Here is a 22,575-nt window from a genome sequence, read left to right on the forward strand (position 1 = left end):
AGACTTTCGGCCAGATCTCGATCAGGGAAGCCCGTCGGGGGCCCCCATACACGGGCCAATAAGCTGCCGACACGGTCTGTCGGCAGCTTTTATCGGCCCGTGTATGGCCACCTTAACTTATTTTATAAAATAATGTCTTCCTGATAAACTTATAGACCAGCCGCATGTCCTCCCCAGTAGCGAGATAGTCGTGTGCACCTTCTTTTTTTTTATTGTAAGAACAGGGAATATTTTTACATATTTGTGAGAGCTGTTGTTCCTCTTCTATAGTAGGAATGTATAGGTTATGATACTATTCTAAGTTTAGATTTTCCAGCATGCATATCTGCTTTATCGCTATGCCCAATAGTTACCTTATTTTCTGGCGAAGACTGAACTTAAACATCAGTGGTTTATTTTTCCAGTGTTGTAAATGACTAGCCTCATTCCTTCACCTTACACTGGGCATTGCACAGGCTATAGCTGCTTCTGTGTTCTGCTTTGTTGGTTACTTCAATTCATTTTGGCTTTTTAAAAACAGTAGAATAGGGAGGCACATATCACTTCTGGTCAACTGACAATGGCCATCCACATCCAGCACACTGACTTTTCTGCAGCTTTGACTATTGGATACAAGGCATCCAACTTCCCGTGGATCCAGCTGCATAAGAATGTTAGCATTGCACATCAACTGAGGAGCCTCAAATTTGTATGGTTTCTCTCGCCACATCATAGACTAACAGATGCACAAAATGTATAAGGCACCTGATGCCTGTACTTCTCTTTAAATGCATGGAGATTAATGTTTTATTATATAGTTCCAAGTAGTTGGGTTCACTGCTGTATGGCTTTTGCATTCTCTCTTGCAAGTGCCCCTTAGTGCTTTGGTTGGTTGATTGGTTGGACTTCAGAAGGAAATCATGCTGGAGCTCTATCTCTATCTAAATAAGGAATAAAAGTCTCTGGGAAATAGAAGCAACCTAATGTTTTGGGGTTGTTTGGTAGTATTAGTAGGAAGATAGTATTGAGAACTATGAAAGAGAAATGCGTCCCACAGCTTACTAAAGTTATATGTTTGATAGATGTTAATGAGCTGCAGATGGGATGCTAAAACCCACTTTAATGAAAGCTGATTTAGAAGCATTTTTAATAAGAAAAAAAAAAACCTGGCCTGACCCATGCCTGTATCTGATTCCTTCTCTCACATTAGAAATGAATATACTAGAAACAAATGGAGTGGAGAAGATGTTCCCCATATGTTATTAAAGTAGCTTTTTCATCATTAAACTTCAATTTTGGGTAATCAGCCCAAGCTATTGATTAGTTAATTAGTGGTAGCTATTTCACGTATAAACGTCAATGATGTCAATGAATGTTTCTTGTGTTCTTAATCAGCGGTTTAGAAAGTAGTGAATCAAAGTCAGATAGATTTTGTCTATGTTCTCCAATGCCTGGCCTTTCCACACATTCCTAATTCTTTCACACAACTTATTTATTAAAATGCACTTTTTAATGTAACCTAATAACTATCTGTGCTCTTTTGCTAGCAGTGTACAAAAGAAGCATCTTGACATTGTGGATTTAGGGGAGAGGTATTCACACTCAGCTGGGTATAAGTGAAAGTTTTGAATTCTTCTATAAACTGGTTTTCATGCACATTGAATTCAAAGAATGTTTTATGGTTTAAAATTGCAAGTGGGCCAATAAACTTGGAGATGTACAAAGATTTTATTTTCATACACAAGGTGTTTCAAGTGCCTAGTTTTTGTTAACCACTATCACAAGCATCTTTTTGTTTTTACTATAGTGGAAATAAATTATGCAGTGTCTAAAACTCCGGATTGGGTTCTGGCCTGGTTTGTTTTATATTTGCTCCACACATGAACATTTTTGATATATGTTTTGCTAAGCTGTTATTATAACTGATGCTGAATTCTGATGCAAGTGTACTGCTTATGGTTTAGAAGACATGACTCAAAAACTGCATAACATCATGCACCAAATAACTTCTTCTCCACTTCTTGACCACACATATATCCTTCCACTCCTCATCTAGTAGTCTTGCTGGCATCGGCTGTTTCACCTAGTTGCTAATAGCTCAAATCCATCCTCGTCCATTTTTAATTTGAGATGTAGTCACCCCAAGAAGTACATCTTTTAATTCTGAATTTACTTTTCACAAGGAAAGATCTATGAGCACTTGAGGGCTGATTTACAAAGTGCAGTTGGGCAAAGTTTGCTTTTGTGTCTAAAGCCATGTCTTGATTTTTCAAAGGGGATCTGCCCTGTCTCCTCTTGCAAATCATACATGTTGTGCTTATTAACACACAGGAACCCTGGGGGTACAGGCACATTTGCGCCAAAAGAATCCAGCCCAGACAGCATTATTACACCATGCGCGGGAGAATGATGACATCCAAATACTGAAGATTTTCAGAGCAAATCTGATTCGTGTGTACATGCATATGCATGCGTTTTAATGCATTGTCTGCATTTGTGTTGGCCAACGTCACCAGCTCACACGCACAAAAACACTAGAACTGTGGGAAATTAAATGCATTGTGGATAAAAAATATTCATGACTTGCTAGAAATAATCCACTAAGTATTTTGTTTATAATACTTAGAATCAGTGTCTGGAATGCTATCCATATTCTGTAAAATATCAGGGGATCCTTTTTACGGTATTACATTTTGTAATGCTCTATAATAAACTCTGCGTTCACTAGCATTCGTATAATAAAGTACAGGGTATATGTGTACAGCTTGTCTGGTTACTGACTGAAGTTTTAACAGAATTGAATACATTTTTTTGTGTCCCACAAACCATAATCTATCCAACTGCACTATGCTTGCTAGTTTTGTAGTTAGTTGCTCATCCTCCAAAACAATTGCTTATCACTGTAAAAGTTCCGTTTATGGGAGCAGTTGTTTTATTTTGGGGGATTTTATTGCAAATAACTAGTAAAGTGATAGTAATTTAGTTTTTTTTGAAAATAGGCAGATTATATTGACATGCTTATCAAAGTTGACATTTAAATCAATTCTACTGAATAATATAATAACACATATTTATACAGCACCAAAATATCCACAACACTGTCCAATAAGTGGGTGTACACATTAAACATGTAGAATTATATTCAAAGCAAAAACAAAAAACTGATACAAGAGGTAAAGAGGGTGCTGCCAAAAAGAGCTTGCAGTCTAAAAGGAGAGGGGATATGAGAAACAAGGTGTGGGAATGGACAGGGTTATTAGAGATGTGCTATTAAGCATTGTGTTAAGCAGCAAATGGTGGACTCTGAAGGCAGCTATGAGGGTAGCTTGATGAGGGTAGGCTTTTATAAAGTGCACTTTCACTAGACCTACAACCAGCTTGCATCTAGGGGGAGGAATAATTTTGGTGCATGTGTCTTTCATTCGCCAGCCCCATCTTTGATACATCACTGAGAAGAAAATGTCGTCACAGAGAAAGAAGAAATAGCGGTAGCTTCCACGGGGCATTACAAGAGAAAAGAGCAGCTTCTTGAAAAAAAATTTTGGCGATCTGTTACAAGCTGGGACGCTCAGATAATGAGGTAACAGAAAAATACTTTCCTTGTTCTTTAAAGATAAGTTCAGAGATGTAGAGTGGGGCAGAGTTATAAAATGCTTTGAATGTCGGGTCACGAGTTTGAATATTATTCTGGTAGGTAGTGGAAGCCAGTGCAAGGATTGGCAGAGGTTGCTGAGGTGTATAAGCCTGGTGGCAGTGTTCAATATGGAATGGAGAGGTGACACTATCTGGCGGGGAAGGGGCTGCGATTATTAGAGAGTTACAGTAGTTTAGATGTGATATGATGAGAGAGTGAAAAAGAATTATGGCAGTAGCTTGAGCGATAAACTATTGCATTTTGGAATTGTTCCTTAGGTGCAAGTGACATGATTTAATAAGTGACTGGATATGAGGAGTGAAGGACAGGGAATCTAGGATAACCCCAAGGCACATAATGAGCAACTAGGGAAGTGCATGTTTCTGACAAAACATAGTTGCCCACTCCAGGAGTTATCGCCCCACAGTGTAATGGTGTGGTTTTTGTTGATCTACAGTGAACGTAACCCCAAAAATAAGAAATTCCAATTCTAAGCAACTTTCCAATATACGTTAATTACATATTTCCTGGTATATTTACAAATAAAAGCAATAATCCTCCCTTTAGAGTATCTTTCACTCAGACCCGGACTGGCAATCTGTGGGTTCTGGCAAATGCCAGAGGGGCTGCTGTATGGTTCAATAGAAAGTTAACATATAGTGGGCTGGTAGGGGGCTGTTTGGGCTGGTAGAGGGCTGTTTGGGCCTCTGTGTACTTGGAATGGCAGGGCCTATTTTGACTCCCAGTCCAGGCCTGCTTTCACTGTGTTTCTGTTCCACAAGTCAGGTTTTTAACAGACTTGTGAACAATGTACCGGTATCAGTACCTGTTATCCAGAATGCTCAGGACCTGGGGTTTTCCACATAATGGGTCTTTCCATTATTTGGCTCTTTATAGAAATCATAGAAAATCATGAAAACATTAAAGAAATCCAATCAGCTGGTTTTGCTTCCAATATAGATTAATTGTATCTAAGTTTGGATCTAGTTCAAAGGTACTGTTTTACTATCACAGAGAAAAAGGAAGTCGTTTTTAAAAATTTGTGGAGTTTATGGGAGATGGCCTTCCTGCAATGCTGAGCCTTCTGGATAATGGGCTCTGGATAACAAGTTTCCAGATAATAGATCCCATACCTATACAATCAAAAGAGAAGTATGATGTTCAGAAGAAAAAGAACAGACAAGTGTTCTAATGTAGCTCCATTATCTCACACGCTTTTGCTTTTAATGTCATTTTGTTTTATGCAAGAAACTTTTTTAATATATATGAGCCAAAGGCATAGAAATGGAGCATGTTGCAGTTAAATGCTCATACATACAACCAGGCAAAATAAAATGGAACAAATAAGCTCAAGCATTTAGATGCACTTATCCTGTGTCACATGAGAAATACCTGTATGCAAGGGTCCCTAGCCTTCTACTTTCTCCTCTGCTCTTGTTTGTTATGCAACCCCACATTCTTTGTATATACACTGCTCCCACTAGCACTGTATACTTTACCAACCTATGTTACTTTTACCTGTCTCGTTGTTGGATACTATATGGGGCAGATTTACTAAAAGGCGAAGTGACTAACGCTAGCGAAAATTCACCAGCGTGACGTCATTCCGTTACTTCGCCGATTTACTAACGGTCGCTGGCGCAACTTTTTTAACGAAGGAGATAGACTCTAGAGCTAATTCGCTCCCTTACGCTTGGTGAAGTTGTGCTCTGGTGAAGGGACGTAACTAGGCAAATTCACTAAGATGCGGATTTTACCGAACGTTACCTCTTGCGCCAGACTTGCCTTCGCCACCTCAGACCAGACGAAGTGCAATAGAGTAGATAGGAGTTCCTCAAAAAATAGTTGAACATTTTTCTAAGTCCCAAAAACCGCTGGCGACTTTTCATTTTTCATGGCGATAGGCTACAAAAGATCTTAATTTTTTTTCTGGGGTACCCGGTACCCAGCTTCCCCCCTACATTTCCTTACATATGGCACATAAACTATACACTGGGCTCATGTGTAGGGCAATGTAACAACTCTATTTTATTAAGGTTTCCCGGGCTTCTGTAATGTAATGTATTTGCTGCAACATATATGTCCATTGAATTTTAACTTCCCGCCGTATGCAAATTAGCCAACTCTAGCACAACTTCGCTTCGCTTGCCACAGTAACACTAACTCTACTTCGCCAGCATTCGGTGATGTGGACGCAACTTCGGATTTTAGCAAATTAGTGTTGTCCTGACTAATCTACGCCTGGCGAAGTGTTGCGATGTGAGCCAAGCCGTTGCTGGCGAATTTTTGGAGGTTAGTGAATTTGCCCCAATATCCTGGCTAAGGGTAAGTCCACACTGGGCGTTTTGGGGAGATTGGTTGCCGCAAAAACGAGGCGACCAAATCTCCCCAAAACGCCCAGTGTGGACTTACCCTTAGGTATGGCTTAAAATGAAAAAACGCGTTTTTTTTTTTCATATTAGCCGGCGCAGAGTGAGGGAAGGTGTTTGGGGAGATTAGTCGCTGCAAAAAGAGGCGATTAGTCTCTAGACGACCAAATCTCCCCAAAACGCCCAGTGTGGCCTGACCCTAACAGTGTGCTTTGCACAACTCAGCCTTTTTATTGCACTGCATATTCAGGGTTATGGCTCAACAGCAGTTTTACAGATTTGCACCTACTTTTCTTTAGCAACACTTACTGCATAATCCTGCTTGTCTTTATACTGTCGGTGCCTCTAGAGGGAGACAACAGGTTGTGCACAACACATGGATAAGGGGAAAAGTACATGAAACCGGTGTTAGTAATGTGTCAAATATATGTCACATAGTAGAATCAGTTTGAAGTTGAATAGAAATTGGTTGCTTTGTTTTTTTTGTGGGAGGAACTTTCTCCTATAGAAAAGAAACCTGTTTCTAGCCATTACCAAGTGGCCTCTGTGTGATCTAACCCTAGATCCAAAAGAATTAATTAAGATGTTTTTCCCCTTCTGGTAAAAATTTTCATGTTCATCAAAAACCCTCTTCTCCCCGACATACCTTATATTCAGTGCTCTCCTATGTATTGGAATACCTAATTCACCCCAGTACTTAAAGGATAGTCAATATGGTGTGTGTGCTTCAACCACCTTATTTAACCTTGTGAGTTGGATACACAGCAGTCTGGAAACCCTTGCCAGGGGTTTTCATAGACAGGGCCACAGCATGGCCGCCTGCACCAGAAGTTCCCTCTCCTTGCAGATAGCCTCTCACAGGCACCTCCTGTATGGGAAACATTTTTGGGTAACAGGTGCCCTTTACTTTTGAAGGCAAAGAAGATAAAAAACAAAACCTTAAAATGACACTGTCCGTATAAATGTTTTTTATACCTGAAAACCTACATTACTTTATTTTATTATGATATGATTAAGGGGTGTTTCCGAAATGCGTTGGGTGTTCTATGCACTCCAGCTACTTAATTTTTTAATGGTCTTTAAATAGTATTTTTTACTACAAGAGGCGGTGTGACGCTCCATTTTTTCACAAATTTTGTATATTTTATTATAACCATGAATCTATCTGCCACTTAGATATCTTCACCATATATATCACAAGCCACATACATACATACTGTACTGAGCTACACTTTGAAGAGCTGCTATAAACTGAGAGGCAGAGAGCCATGATTCAGCGCACACACACAGCCACGTGAGCCTTAGTCTCGCTGCCTTGGGTTTTATGTGTCTCCAGGAGACTTGAATTACAGCTCTTAGCAAAGCAAGAAAGCCAAACTTGAAGCAGCCTCGAGTAAAGAAACTGCTGGCAGCTGTGAGCAGCCCTAAGATTATGCAGTTTCTTGGGATTGTCCCTTTTCAGTGAAAATACCTAAATACAGGTATGGGATCCATTTTCCAGAAACCTGTTATCCACAAAGCTCTAAATTACAGGAAGGCCATCTCTCATAGACTCATAGTTTTATTACATAAATTCACTAAATTCCCTTCATTAAAAATTATTTCCCTTTTTTTCTGTAATAATAAACCATTACCATGTACTTGCTCCTAAATAAGATATAATGAATCCTTATTGGAAGCAAAACAATTCTATAGTTGGACTAGTCAAGGTAGATTGTATGACACATGGAGGGGGGTGGAGTCATATTGTCTTTGTACAACATTACACTCATGTTCCCCCAGTAGGACCCTGATGTGTAAATGAACAACTTTTTAGGGAATATGGGCTACTCTATTTGTGTGACACTATTGGACTGGAAATGTAAATTCTCCAACCAGTAGTCCACTGCATCACAAAAGTTGTAACACTTCCCTAATGCAGTTCTCCATGGGGAATCTAAGTTAAGGTTATACATATGGTCAGCTGGGCTCCCCCTCTCTTACAGGATGATTCATGGGAAGTTCCCAGCACAGATGATTGCTGGGGATTTATTTCTACATCAGCTGCAGCTATATAACAAACTGAAAAGAATCAATTTAAAGGAGAACTAAAGCTTAACTAAAGTAGGCTAGAAATGTTATACATTATGTTTTGGGCTTCTATACCAAACCAAAGCAACCACAGCCCTTTAGCAGGGAAGATCTGTGTCTCCAAAGATGCCCCGTTAGCTCCCTGTCTCCTTTCTGCTGATTCACTGCACATGCTCTGTGCTGCTGTCACTTACTGAGCTTAGGGACCCACTCACAATATACACTACACATAGAATATAAATGTCACAATATAAGACTGATTAGTAATTAATACAGATAATTATTACATGGCAGCTCAGAAACCAATGCAATTAGCATCAGAATTTAATAATCAGCCTTGTAGCATCATCTTATATTACAGACCAACCTCATTTTGTGCTTGATAATTTGCAACAACCCCTAAGCTTAGCTTCTCAACAGCTGCTCAGAGCCCACTGAGCATGAGAGTATCACAGACACTTTCGAAGATGGTGACCCCCTGTGACAAGTTTGAAGTCCTGGATCATTGTTGCTATTGCTATTTTAACCATATTAATTTTTAGGGTTTAGTTCTCCTTTATTTAACACCAAACATTTTCAAATCCTCTTTGTGTCAATACTCCAAATATATTGTTGTATCAATTACTGAATCTCTTTTGCCTCTCCAAAGCAACAATCTATCCACTTGCCTGGTTGTGGAGTCTATTTTTAACCAGTATTGTCTCAAAAAGCTCTATAAAAACTGGACAAGTGTTACACTTTTGCCTCCAAAAACACACAACTGGTGTCCTTCATATTAAGGTGCTGCGTAGTGTATACATTTTGTCTGCTTCATACAAGAGGCTGTGCTCATGCTTCCTATCATGTGCTTTCCTTGTATACTAGCAAGAAGGAAGACCTTGTGGTGAGATAACTGCTGGCAGCTAGGAGGATTACTTTCCATTGAAGCTGGCAGATGGGATAATTAATTTCTATTGGTGCAGGCATAAAGTAAATAAAACGGTTAATTTTCTGGTGTCAGTAATTCTATGATTGCTTCTCCTTAAAATAGAAAGTATCCTTATCCTCACCTATTTCATAAGAGGTTTTGAAAACAGTAACTGCTATCATAATGCTAGAAAAACAAATCCTTCATTTAATTCCAGCTGAATGGGAAGTGCTGTAGTTTGCCCAGCAATGGCAATAATCATCCAAAATATAGAGGTTTATATTTTCAGGTGATGATCCATGCAATGTGAGCTGTTGTCCCCCCTGTATAAACAAACCCCTCCCTGCAGTCTGTTGGGCTTTTAAGTAAGGAGTATCTCATTGTACAAATGGTTCCTCAGAAGACTGCAGATTTGTTTTGATTGTGCTCTACCTGCTTTACTTTTTCAAACTTTTCCCTGTATAGTGCAAGCAATATCCAAAACCACAGATATTCCATAATTGAAAGAATGGGCAAAAAGAATGTTTAGCAAATGCTGAAAAGTGTGTATACTGCCCTTTAAGACATGAAGATTAGAGTACACCTTGGGTAATAAATAGTGGTTATCAACATTTTGTTCTAACTGGTGCCAGCCGTTCGCTGCAAGAATGAAGCACTGTTTGAACTGGCAGTTCTGGTTGCTGGGTGTTGCATGTGTGTCAGTAGTTAAAGTGCTTATGGCCTGGATCAGAAAACATATCCTGTGGCAACTGATGGTTTAACTGTGAATTGTGGTTTGCTCCGTGTCTTATTTAGTGCAACTATGCACACACTACATGTTTGTATATGTTTAGTGCAAATAGAAGAAAGCAGTTTGTTGTCTTTTAAAAAATATTACAACATCCAGCAGTGGCATAACTAGATGCTATTGGGCCCCACAGCAAATTCAATTTAGCTCCCCAAAATATTGATAAGTTGGCCTCACCTACCAAGACATATTCAAATTTCTTATTAATTAGAGCCCCCTACACTCCTGGGCCCCCTGCAACCGCAGGGTCTGCTTCCTCTGTAGTTACGCCTCTGACATCCAGGAAATCACACTGTTGGGGGAGAGCTATAATAATACATTAACTACATTGTTCTATATTTGGTCATATTAATCATTTGTAAAATTTACGGATGCACCGAATCCAGAATTTGGTTCAGGATTCGGCCAGGATTCGGCCTTTTTCAGCAGGATTCGGATTCAGCTGAATCCTTCTGCCCGGCCGAACCGAACCAAATCCTAATTTGCATATGCAAATTAGGGTGGGCGGGAAATTGCATGACTTTTTGTAAGAAAACAAGGAAGTAGAAAATGTTTTTCCCTTGACAACCCCTAATTTGGTGCATCCCTAAAAATTATCAGCCATTGATACAGTTTCACTTCCGCTTCTAAGGTGATATGATTGCCTGACTGTGTCTATCCCTTGTTCTAACATTATGTTTGTGTTCTGTTGTGTTGTATTGTGTGAAATTCTGAGGGTGGAAGGCTCCTTGTATATGGTTGGCATTTCCAGGTCCTGGAGCAGCTATTTAGACTTGGAAAGGGGAGGAGCAGGTGTCTTTTTTTTCTTGGCAAGTATAGAGAAAAGGACAAATCTTCCTGAAATAAACCCCTTGATCCAGGGACTGGTCCAATTGCCATCAGGAGTCAGGAAGGAATTATCTGAAGAGGCTTCACATGGGGTCAGTTACCTTTTTCTGGATCAACTAGCAGTTAGGCAGGTTTCATTAAGAAAAGGGGTGCACAAAAAGTAAATTGGGATCTGCCAGTAGACCTTTAGCTGGTGATCAGTAGATCTGTAGACTGTCAACAAACAGCTTGTCTAAATCACCCTCTGTTTCATGCTTTTCATTCACTTATTTATTATGTTAAGGATACTTGAGAAATATTTGCTTGTTAAATGAAGAAATATACATTTTCTCAAAAATGCAAAAATCAATATAACATTGAAGTAATATTTTCCATGGAACAGAATGCTAACAATGCTTTTATGGATGTAGATCCTAATGGGACAACATCACTAAAAAGTAGTCCGTATGTAATATAGCGAGGGCATTAGTAACATACGGGCACTCCTGATTTAGACAAAAAGGTTGAACTTAATGGACTGGGTGACAGTTAGTGAGGATGCTGCCTCCCTATAAAACAGTTAACTGCTGATGGGATTGTGAATGCAGCAAATAAAGTCTTCATATGCTGACCGGCATCATTGCATTCCTAACGGGCCAACACCCTCTCTGGTTTTGTGTCAAACTTTTTGTTAAAGCTTATAGCACTGCGTATCTTGACAGCGCTATATAAATAAATGATGATGATAGACATTGTACAGTGCAATATTCACATCCAAATATTATCTAACATGCAAAAGGCAGGGGCCCATTGATTCATACAGTAATGTTTTTGGAGGTAAACCTTAAAGGTGTCGTCCACCCAAAAGCTGTTTTTACATAATTGCCATTATAATCAACTTTCCAAAACATTCATGTGAAGGTCTTTTCATCCAAGGTCAGATTTTCGAAGGTCGGTTTTTAGAACCTACAACTAAACTCACAAGCTCTAAAACTACGAATGTCATGAGATTTATTAAAAGATCCAAAAAAAAAATGTAAAACCGAAAATTATGCTGAGTGATTCACTGAGAAATCCGAATGCCTCCAGAACCTCTAAAAATTTTAGTTTTTCAGACAATTCCTAGCGGGGAAAAAAATCCAAAATTCTCTAAAAGTTCAAATTGATTTAAAATGGTCCAATAGGATCAGTGCAGTTCCCATTGACTTCTATAGGACCTTGACAACTTTTACCCAGCAAAGTTTTGCATTCGTGGTTTTTGTGGTTTTTACACTTAATAAATCTTCAAGTTATTTTTAGAAAAAAACTGGGAAATTTTTTTTTTTTTTTTGAAATTCGTGGAAAAAAATTAAATTACATTTTTAGTAAGTGGGGCCCGTAGACTCAATGAATTCATTAAACAATTTTAATGGTTTACGTGATGTGTGTACTGTAAATGTAACTGCTATTAATAAGAATAATAGAGTTAGGATTGTGAGGTATTATTAACCTATTTGATTTAACCCTTTCAAGGTTCTTTAAGCTAAAATAACAGGATGCCAAGAACCCCAAAAGAAAATGAAGCCAGCAGAAGCACATGGACATGTGTCAGTAGCTGAGAATGTGGCAACCTGAAGTCTTGTGACCTGCATTGTTCAAGATAAAATGATTGAGCACAAGTCCCTGCATCACACATGTCTTGTCATTTATTTATTTTTTTCTTTTTGCATGTACAGGCCTTCACTTTCAAACCACAACTCCCTGCCCACCAGGTGCCACTGACACCAGAGAACTTGATCTGGAATACAGTGATGCACTTACACTGTGCAATACATAGTAGCTAAGAGTTTGAAAATCATCAAATTCACCCCAGAACTAATACTTACTAGTCCTCTAGTTGATGCAAGAGGCTTAAAAAACTTTAAAGATGTCTCTGATATGCCACAGAAGGAAAACGTGACTTCTTTTTGATTTGATATATGATTTTCTTTGTAATAAGACAGTACAGTACCTTGTACCCGATTCCAACTAAAGCTGGCCATAGATATTGAGATTTTTAAAAGATCAGATCCTGATCGTGAGACCACGATCTTCTCAGAACGATCGTACGAATCTACCATCAACTAAAAAGACCAATTTACCAGGAAAACAAAGGGGAGCTGCCTGCTTGGCCCTGCAAACATAGAGAGATTGCACTGGGACCGACAAAGATTTTTTGACCTGGCCGATCAATTTCCCGACAGATGTCGGCCGAAAAATCGTAAGATGTACGATCGTTCGAATACCACTAACCGCACGATAATTTCGAAGGATTGGTCGGGCTTCCCTAAAATCGGTCGTTCGGCAAGAAGAATCGTCGCGTCTATGGGGACCATAAGATATAATTCTACTTAAATTATTAATAAGCAGCCCTAAGGTACAGAGATCCAAATTACGGAAAGATCCCTTATCAGGAAAACCCTAGTTCCAGAGCATTCTGGATAACAGGTTCCATACCTTTACAATACTTATTGGTGGGGTACGGCAGAGTTTTGTATTGGGCCAACATTTATTTAAATTGTTCACTGTGGGAGGGCATTGTAAGCAACATTTCTGTATTTGCCAATGACACAAAACTTTGCAGCCCAATAAATTCTATCCAGGATATGTGGCATCCTTACAGCGGGATCTGGACAAGCTGGTAGACCGGGCAGCTAATAACTGTAACAGGCAATGACTGCAACAGGTAGGGCGGGCATGGTATTGTCTTTTCAGCAAACATGAGGGCAACCATTCATATGAGAAGAAACAGGAAAACATTAAAGTGGTTGTTCACCTTTGAATTAACTACTGTATTAGTATGATATCGAGAGTGATATTCAGAGACAATTTGCAATTGGTTTAAAATTTCGATTATTTGTGATTGTTGATTTATTTAGCTTTTTATTCAGTAGCTTCAGTAGCTTTTCGCATTGATTCAAATAAGAGACTGGAATATGAGAGGCCTGAATAGAAAGGTGAGTGATAAAAAGTAGCAGTAACAATGAATATGTAGCATTACAGAGCACTTGTTTTTTAGATAGGGTCAGTGACCCCCATTTGAAAGCTGGAAAGAGTCAGGAGAAGACGGCTAATAATTTGAAAACTATAACAAATTAAATAATGAAGACCAGTTGAAAAGTTGCTTAGAATTGGCCATTCTAGAACATCCTATTAACTTAAAGGTGAACCACCCCTTTATGGCGGTCATACATGGGCAGATTTTATCTGTTGATTTGCTCCAATAGACTTAGTCACAGCTTATCTGCATGTGTATTGAACTCTCCAAATGGGCCTACACAAACGCTATCTGTTAGCAACAAAATCAGATCTAGATCAGACAGGTATAAAAGTTCCATTTGGGTGAGGAGTACACCTGCTCAGTAATGAGGTCCTTGCCCTGATTCCCTCTTGCTGTGCCCAATATCGTCCCACCTCAAAGTGGGCATATCACGGAAAGATCCACTCATTCTGGGACTATTTAAAACAAGCAGCTCTCTCAGTATAAGACTATGGTTTAGGATTCTATGATGTGGTCGGGAGTGAGGACAGAAGCTAAATTCATTACCGCAGATAAGCAGGAGACTCCATGGCTAATTATATAGAGCTGGTCCAGGGAGTTTCTCAGGATGAATATTTATGTTGAAGTTGGGAGGAGTAAGCGCTAGTACATTCCTCAAAACAACAGTATAATGTGCACTGCAAGCAGCACAGGGATATCATTCAGGAGAGCACAGCTGCCCACACACAATGAGAACTAAATGAGCCATATTGGAAGCTGCCACACTGGTTGCTGGGATATTTCTATGTATTAAATGTTACCCATAAACTTCAGGGAAATGGCAGTGTTTTGGAAAACAGTGTCAGTGTATTGGCTCTCTTAATCTGTTACAGAGGATACTACTGGACGTTTAAAGGCTCCAGTTGGTGGGCCCTTGGTGCTCAGTCCTACGCTAGCACATCATGCCCCCCAAACAAATGTATTGACCTTCCTCTCCCCCAATTCCGTGTAAAGTCTATCACACAACCCCATTCCTATTCAGCCCTCTCTTCTCCTCCCCAAAGCAGCTTCTCTTTCCCTACTGTCCAGTGCTGATGTTACTGTTCTATCCACAGCCCCAGGAAGACCAAGTCCTGCCCCTAATTCATGCTTTGCGCCTCCGGCCAGTAGGTTTCTGCTGTCCCCCTCTCCCAGTCATAGTGAAGCCTCTTTTTACCATCAATGCACAGACCAGCTCTAGTGGGACTTTACCCTGGTTGTGTGCACTCCCCTAGGCCACCCACTACATCTGGTTTACAGTGAAACAAGAGCACTTCCACATGTACCTATTGTATTATACAGACAATGCACCTATTTAGTAGAATATTTTTTCCATTCTGAAAATCCACTACCTCATTTCAGGTATTTAATCCCCAGCCCCGCCCATTTCTTAATCCGGCAGCCAATGACGGTACCAGGCGTAGGGGGAGCACAAAAGGTAAATCTGGCCCTGCGCAGCGCAGGTGTTCTCTCACATCACATAGTTAGTACCATGTAAGATGAATGGGCATACTGTTAACTTGGGTTAATGTGCATATTGAGGGTAAGTTATGTTTGTTCCATATCAGTGAGACAAATGCACGTTACTATATCTACTCTATACCACTCTTAACCATATGGCATGGTGGCACCTGCTGCAGTTCTCTGGCATTCTGCCTTCTGCTCTTTTCAGTGTCAAAAAGTAAGTTGTCACTTACCCGTTATCTCTTTCTACTACCTACCATAGTATTTTATGGCATTGGCCTGAAACCTCAACACAAGCACTTTTTGGGCATTTGTGTTTTCGTGTAATTTTTTCCATTCAACTGTCATCCTGAAGAATGGCAACTAGTGCTTTCAGGCAACTCACATTGAACACACTGGGAGACAAGTTTTTAAGGCTTCATCTCATCTTTTAAAGGAGAAGGAAAGGCTACAATTGAATGAGCTTTATCAGATAGGTCAATATAAATACACCAGTAAACCCTCAAAGTAATGCTGCTCTGAGTACTTCTATTGTGTACACATGGGCTTCTGTATCAGACTTCCTGTTTTCAGCATAAAACTCCAGGGCTAGGGCTTGAGCATGCTCAGTTTGCTCCTCTCTCTCCCTCCCTGTCCCCCCCTCCCTCCTGTAATCTGAGCCCAGGCCAATTGGAAAGTGGCTTAGAAATCCATTCTATAATATACTAAAAGTTAACTTAAAGGTGAATCATCCCTTTAAGTACAACTGTAGCCTTTTATTTTATAATTCGCTGTATATAGTTATTATTGAATATACTTCAAAGGAAAAGGGTTTGTGTCAGCTTCAGGTATTCAGACAAATATTTAGAACTGCAGTAGAACTAATTATTTTATGGGAAATCTAACTTCACAATCAGATCTGTACAGTGGAACTTGCATTGAGTGACTTAATTTGATTTCAGGAATATCTGCTGCAGCATGCCATACAGGTGCATATGCATACTCGGGACATTCATATGTTGCTTACTGTAGAGTTCCATGTTATAGAAATGGCCCAAAGGCAACAAAAGCAGACTGAGGCATCAAACCAAAGTACACCAAGATTTAAAACTGGGCCTGTCTTCCTACAGCAGCAACCATGCCAAGAAAACGACCTCTATCAGCTAAACAAGCACTCTTGGCTGAGCTTTAGAACTAGTAGTACTACTTTACTACTTTTGCTTCTCAGCAATAAATATGTTTTTATATGATCTAATTATCAAATGTTTAATCGAACAGTATACAATGCAAAGCATCATTAGTGCTTATCCCACATGGTACATCAAAGCCTTAAAGGAGAAGGAAAGCAACCGAAGCAGTTTATTGCCAATATATTAGCCACACTAGTGCAAGCTATAACACTATATTTATTCTGCAGAATGCTTTACCATTACTATTGTAATTTTAATTTATCTCCATAATGTCATTGCTTGTTCTAGCCGTATCCTTCACCCTGATGCCGTCCCTTCACCCATCTTGGCCAGTGGCTGAATAATCGACCTGACAAGGTGAGCCTGGTGATGTTCCTGCTATAGTTCTATGCTTTATTGTGCTGTCTACTTAGTTATTGTTGGGGTTTCTTACCAACATTTGTGTGTACACTCCCCATACAGGTCCAGGGACTGAATAGTAATATAAGCAATAACAAGTACTAATAATGACGACCACAGATTGTTTTTGGGCTGCTGCAGTTAGTGACCCCTGGCAATCAGGTAGTATTTTAGTTGCAGGCTTGAAAGAAGCCGAATAAGATGGTTAATAATTCAAAAACCAGTGAAAAATTAAGACCAATTGAAAAGTTGCTTACAATAGATCATTATAGGGGTTGTTCACCTTAAAAGTAAGTTTTAGTGATTTAGAGGGTGATATTTTGAAACAATTTGTAATTGGATTTAATTTTTTATGGGTTTTTGTTATTTAGGAGGCTCTCCAGTGTGCAATTTCTGCAATCGGGTTGCTAGGGTCCAAATTACCCTAGCAACCATGCATTATGGATGAGACTGGAATATGAATAGGAGAGGCCTGAATAGAAATGATGAGTAATAAAAAGTAATAAAAAGTAGCCATAACAATGCAATTGTAGCTTTAAAGAGCATTTGTTTTTAGATGGGATCAGTTAGTTGTTATTAGGTGTCTGTGCTGCCTTGTTAAAGCACACACATACACATCTTCACCCGGTTCCTGTTTTACTCTGTAACATCTGTATGAAAGGACTTCACAGGAAGGGATTGTGTGGCATTTTCACAGATTTAGAATGATAGAAAATTACTGGCCATGCCCGGTGGGGATTTAGCTTTCAGGTTTCCAGCTTGCAGGCTTTTACCTAAAACACATATATACTTGCTGGATGTTGTGCTGCAACCTAAGGGTACGGGCAGGGAAGTATCTATCAGCTAAGACAGTTGGGTGTGGTACAGCAAATAAGAATACAGGTATAGGATCTGTTGTCTGGAAACCTATTATCTAGAAAGTTCAGAATTACAGGATGGCTATATCCCATAGACTACCATTTTAATCAAATAATTCTAATTTTTAAAAACAATTTTATTTTTCTCTGTAATAATAAAACAGTAGCTTGTACTTGATCCAAACTCAGATATAATTAATCCTTATTGGAAGCAAAACCAGCCTATTGGGTTTATTTACTGTTTACATGATTTTCTAGTAGACTTATTATGGAAAGATCTCTAACAGGTCCCATACCTGTACAGGTTTTCCAGCAATAGACTGCTGATCAGCAGCATGTTATTGTTTGGTGCAATAAATGCAATACAATGGTGGCCCTCTTTTCCTTCAGTTCCTTTGTTTGGGACCTCTGAGCAACTGCCTGTCCTGACCTTTTTATTTTCTTTTATTAATCAAGAACAGTAGGATATAAGCACCAGTCACAGCTCTGCCTTAACACAGAGAAAAAGCTTTATCCAACAGTACCCAATCCTTAAATAAAGACACGGACAACTGTTCTGAGGTGAATCTGTGATGGTCACATCTTTATTGTATTTCAGTAATGAACAGAACCCACAAAGGGCTGTATGATCCGAAGGAAGGCAAAAAATCGGAATTACTCCTAGGATCAATATGCCCTATTCAGCTTTACCAAAATACATGTATGACTGTATGTCAGTAAGAGGATGTGTGTCTATGCGGGTGTCAGTAAGGGGATGTGTGTCTGTGTGGTGCATGTATGGCTACGAGTTTGGAAATGTAGGAATATATGGGTGCCTGTAAGGGTGGTTGTATGATTATGTAGGAATGTATGGGTGCATGTGTGGGTGGTTGTATGGATATGTAGGAATGTATGTGTGCCTGTAAGGGTGGTTGTATGGATATGTAGGAATGTATGGGTGCCTGTAAGGATGGTTGTATGATTATGTAGGAATGTATAGGTGCCTGTAAGGGTGGTTGTATGGATATGTAGGAATGTATGGGTGCATGTGTGGGTGGTTGTATGGATATGTAGGAATGTATGGGTGCATGGGAGGGTGGTTGTATGGATATGTAGGAGTGTATGGGTGCATGTGTGGGTGGTTGTATGGATATGTAGGAATGTATGGGTGCATGGGAGGGTGGTTGTATGGATATGTAAGAATGTAAGGGTGCATGTGAGGGTGGTTGTATGGATATGTAGGAATGTATGGGTGCCTATAAGGGTGGTTGTATGGATATGTAGGAATATATGGGTGCATGTATTGCAAACGTACCCCTTGATGATAGATGGAAAGGCCAGATCCCTGGGCCATTTCCAAGGGGTCAGAACCCTGTTCCTGCCTGGATGTTTCTGCCTCACCACCTTCGGGTTCTTTCTGGGAGGCGCTTGTCTCTCTCTCCTCTGCTGTTCTTCTTGAAAACACTGCTGGAAGCAGCATGTGTAAAAAGCTCTGCCTGGATGATATCAGAGCGATGATCTTTCCAACACATTCTTCCATTACGTGGTCTGGGTATTCAGCGGGATCCACGTTGATGGGTTTGCCCGAAGGGTAGAAATTTGTGGCTACTTTCAGGCAGCACAGAGCCATCATGGAGGGTGCATAAGTATAAAACTCATGATGGTGGGTCAGGCTCAGTGCTGCGATGCCTCTAGCAGCCGTCAGGGCAATGGCTTCTTTTGTCTGCTGGACAGCTACAGGCTTCTTTTGGCTGGCTACTCTCTGGAGGGTGAAATGCTCCAAGAAGTCATCGATGGTCGGTGCCGACAGTTCAAAAAACAATCTGCAAATGATGACTCGCTCCAGTTGGTTCATTTCCTTCTTTGTAAAGGTGTCATCAAAGAGTTTTAGGCAATTCCATATGCTGAATTGCTTTTTCTCCACTAACTTGTAGGCGATATTGAAGCAAGTGGCTCCTACTCTGTTCAGGTCGGTGGTCTTGATGGGAGCAGTGCAGGCAAGAAACCGCTCCAGAAGGTTGACAGTCAAGCACAGAGACCTAAAGTCCAACTTCAGGCGTCTGTGCATGAAGACAAGCAGGCTGGTAAACTCATACCATGACGCCAAGGTGATTTCTGGCTGACTTTGTAGAAAGTTCAAAGCCATAAATCTCTCTTCAAGGCTCTTGTTGTACATGTAGGCGTCTTCCCCATACTCCTTGAAGGTCTCTAGGCCAATGCCTATGTGAGCTAAGGTGTTCCAAGGCTCATTTTGAAGGGCGGCATGTCCCACTTGATCACCCTGGTACCTCACCCTTTTGGGATCATGGCAGCACCCAGGGGAAACAAGTTGTTCTTTTTCGTCGATCTGTCGTCTTCGCTTCCTCGCTTTTGAAATCTCCATGCTCACAATCTCTCTCTTTTTTGCTATCTCTCTCTCTCTCTCTCTCTCCTCTCCAACTGTCTCATAAGACTGTTGGTACTAAGCGTCTGTTACTCCTAAGTCACCTCTGCTGCGCTCTGATTGGCTGGGCCAGCACGCACTCTGATTGGTTGGGCCGGCGAAAACCGTTAGGTGCCTATGTCCAGTGCAAACCCATAGCTTGTGTTTGTCATTATTCACTATTTCTTTTATTAAAGTGTTTTGTGAGATACAGAAAATGGTACGACTAACTAACTGCCTAAAGTTCCCTTAACTTGACATGATAGCTCTCATTATGAATGTATTTGCCATGTAGCTGAGTGCAAACTATTGGTTTTAAAGGGAACCTTCAGTGTCAAGTACACCAACATGCCATTACATTATACACCTCTAAAGGAATGTGCTTTAAAAATGTGCATTTCTTACTGCTTTCATAAATAATTCCCCCAAATCTAACTTGAGCCAGCCAACCAACATCTCTACCTTCTGCTGGCTGCTTTCCATGGCTGAATAGGGGAATCAAAGGCTGCCAGCACTTTGCACATCAAACAGCAGTTAGGTTGACCTGTCAGTTGACTACATCATATCTTTCCCTGTGTGAAGACAGGGGAGCTGTGATTGGCTACCCACACACAACAGAAGCTTTGGTTGGCTACCCCTGATTCCTACTGTGTTTCTGGGCTGAGACTGGTACAAGGTGCCCGTCACTATGGGGAGCTCCAGTATAAGTGTCATGTAAGAGATGGAGAGGCTCCTCTTGTACTTGTCATTTGACACAGGAAGACCTCTGTGCATAGAACATGATTCCCTTCTCCAAAATCAAAGTCCAGAACTCTGTGACTTCTAGTATCTTTATCATTTGCAGTACAGGGGAATTCTTTAATATTATAAAACATTTGAGATGCTTATTGTTCCCTGACCTGTATGAGTCGGCCTGCAGCCTTTTGCCTTTACATGGTCACAGAACTTGTCAGTGAGGCTCATTTATTAACAGTGGGCAAAACCGCAATAACTCAAGGCAAATAATTCAACTTTGTAGGGTGCATTTTATTGATTTCTGAATGTGCCTTTATGGAAGCTGCCACATTGGTTGCTGTGATATCTCTATGTGTAAAATGTTTCCCACAGACTAGAGGGAACTGGCATCTAGTGGGCAATTCAAAACAGTGCCATCTTGGCTAAATGAATCGGAAATATATGATCAAGGAATCTCTGAAACACAGGGATACTAGGGTTTTTTCTAAGCAAGGAGAACATGCTTTAAAGGGGTGGTTCACCTTTAAGTTAACTTTTAGTATGTTATATAATGGCCTATTCTAAGCAATGTTTCAATTGATCTTTATTATGTATAGCATTTTAGTTATTTGCCTTTTTCTTCTGACTTTTTCCAGCATTCAAATAGGGGTCACTGATCCCATCCAAAAATCAAATGCTCAGTAAGGCTACAAATGTATTTTTACATTTCAGACCCTATCCTATTCATATTCCAGTCTCTTATTTAAATCAATGCTTGGTTGCTAGGGTAATTTGGACCCTAGCAACCAGATTGCTGAAATTACAAACTGGAGAGTTGCTGAATAAAAAAACTAAATAACTCAAAAACCACAAATAATAAAAAATTAAAACCAATTGCAAATTGTCTCAAACAACATCATATTAAAAGTTATCTCAAACAACTCCTTTAAGCAGAAATTGGTTTGTATAACAGAAACACTGTGTGGGATACAACTTTGATGGTCTTGTTGAGAAGTGTTACTTTGTCTCACCAGCCATGCTGACAGTTCCAGCCCCATTCTTTTGACATCATTTTGGGTAACTATACACACTATCCCTCACTTACGACCCCTAATTGCTCTCTTGCATTATTCACATAACAAAAGGCAGCAGTCTCAGTGGCTGCAGGGGGCACAGAGTATAAGAAAACCAATGAGAGTTCAGGTTTTTATATTTTTAGATATAAATCTAAAATCCTCTTCCACCCCAAGGTTTTGGTGACCTAAGAGCTTCCACATAGAGCCCCCCTACTTCTGGTTATACCATTTGGTAGTACAGCTTGAAAATGCAGAATGATCTGGAATTAATATGACCCAGTATAAAACCAAACGTAGATGCCTGTGTTTTGCTGCCAATTTGTTGTTTACTTATTCCTGACACTTTTATTTATTTTCCTTCTGACTATTTTGATTCTGATTGCCTCTTAACCCCTTTGCTTGTCTTGCCATATATCCTAAAATCTACAGTGCTGACCTGCAAATACCCATCAGAACAGAGGTAACAGCCTGGTGTTTGTGGCAGCGGTACCCAGAGTTGCACATTTTCCAGTTGGCACCAGTCTCGTACTTTAACCTTTTAACCCTTATTGCTGGAATAGAAAACAGGGTCTCTGGTTCTCTTAAAGGAGAATTCAACCCCCTAATTTGCATCCCCCTACCCTAAATAGGCCCCCCTCCCTCCTCCCCCCTGGCCTACCTGGCACCCTCTACAAATGCTTCTAACTTTCTACTTACCCCTCCTTGCAGGTCCTGTCCAGCGGAGTTCACAGCAGCCATCTTGTCTCCGTCGGTCTTGTTCCTGTAGTGATCGGCATTTTCACCTGCATTTTACATTTTTTTACGCATGCGCAGTAGCTCCGCAACGGAAGATTGCACCCGAAAATGCCGATCACCACAGGAAGAAGGGGGAGGGGGGCCTATTTAGGGTAGGGGGGGAAGGGCGA

General features: G+C 40.2%; 1 protein-coding gene across 1 annotated transcript; it reads right to left on the minus strand.

The window, feature by feature from the left end:
• Positions 1-6,267: 6,267 nt before the first annotated feature.
• On the minus strand, positions 6,268-20,337 carry LOC108704689 (cyclin-O protein B-like). The gene is made up of 2 exons (XM_018241377.2): positions 18,774-20,337; positions 6,268-6,327 (listed from the first exon to the last, which is right to left on the minus strand). Exons 1-2 carry the CDS (start codon positions 19,839-19,841, stop codon positions 6,268-6,270), a joined length of 1,128 nt encoding a protein of 375 aa, XP_018096866.2. The 5' UTR covers positions 19,842-20,337.
• Between the last annotated feature and the right edge of the window lie 2,238 nt (positions 20,338-22,575).

The sequence above is a fragment of the Xenopus laevis genome, chromosome 1S, assembly GCF_017654675.1.
Source record: "Xenopus laevis strain J_2021 chromosome 1S, Xenopus_laevis_v10.1, whole genome shotgun sequence".
In the NCBI taxonomy this organism is placed as follows: domain Eukaryota; kingdom Metazoa; phylum Chordata; class Amphibia; order Anura; family Pipidae; genus Xenopus; species Xenopus laevis.

Excerpts from the sequence above, each read along its gene's own strand:
- LOC108704689 (XM_018241377.2), bottom strand. The coding sequence starts at position 19,841 with ATGGAGATTTCAAAAGCGAGGAAGCGAAGACGACAGATCGACGAAAAA. Across the intron at positions 6,328-18,773 it reads TTTCCATCTATCATCAAGGG|AGGCACCGACAGTATAAAGA; the intron begins GTACGTTTGCAA and ends GTCTCCCTCTAG.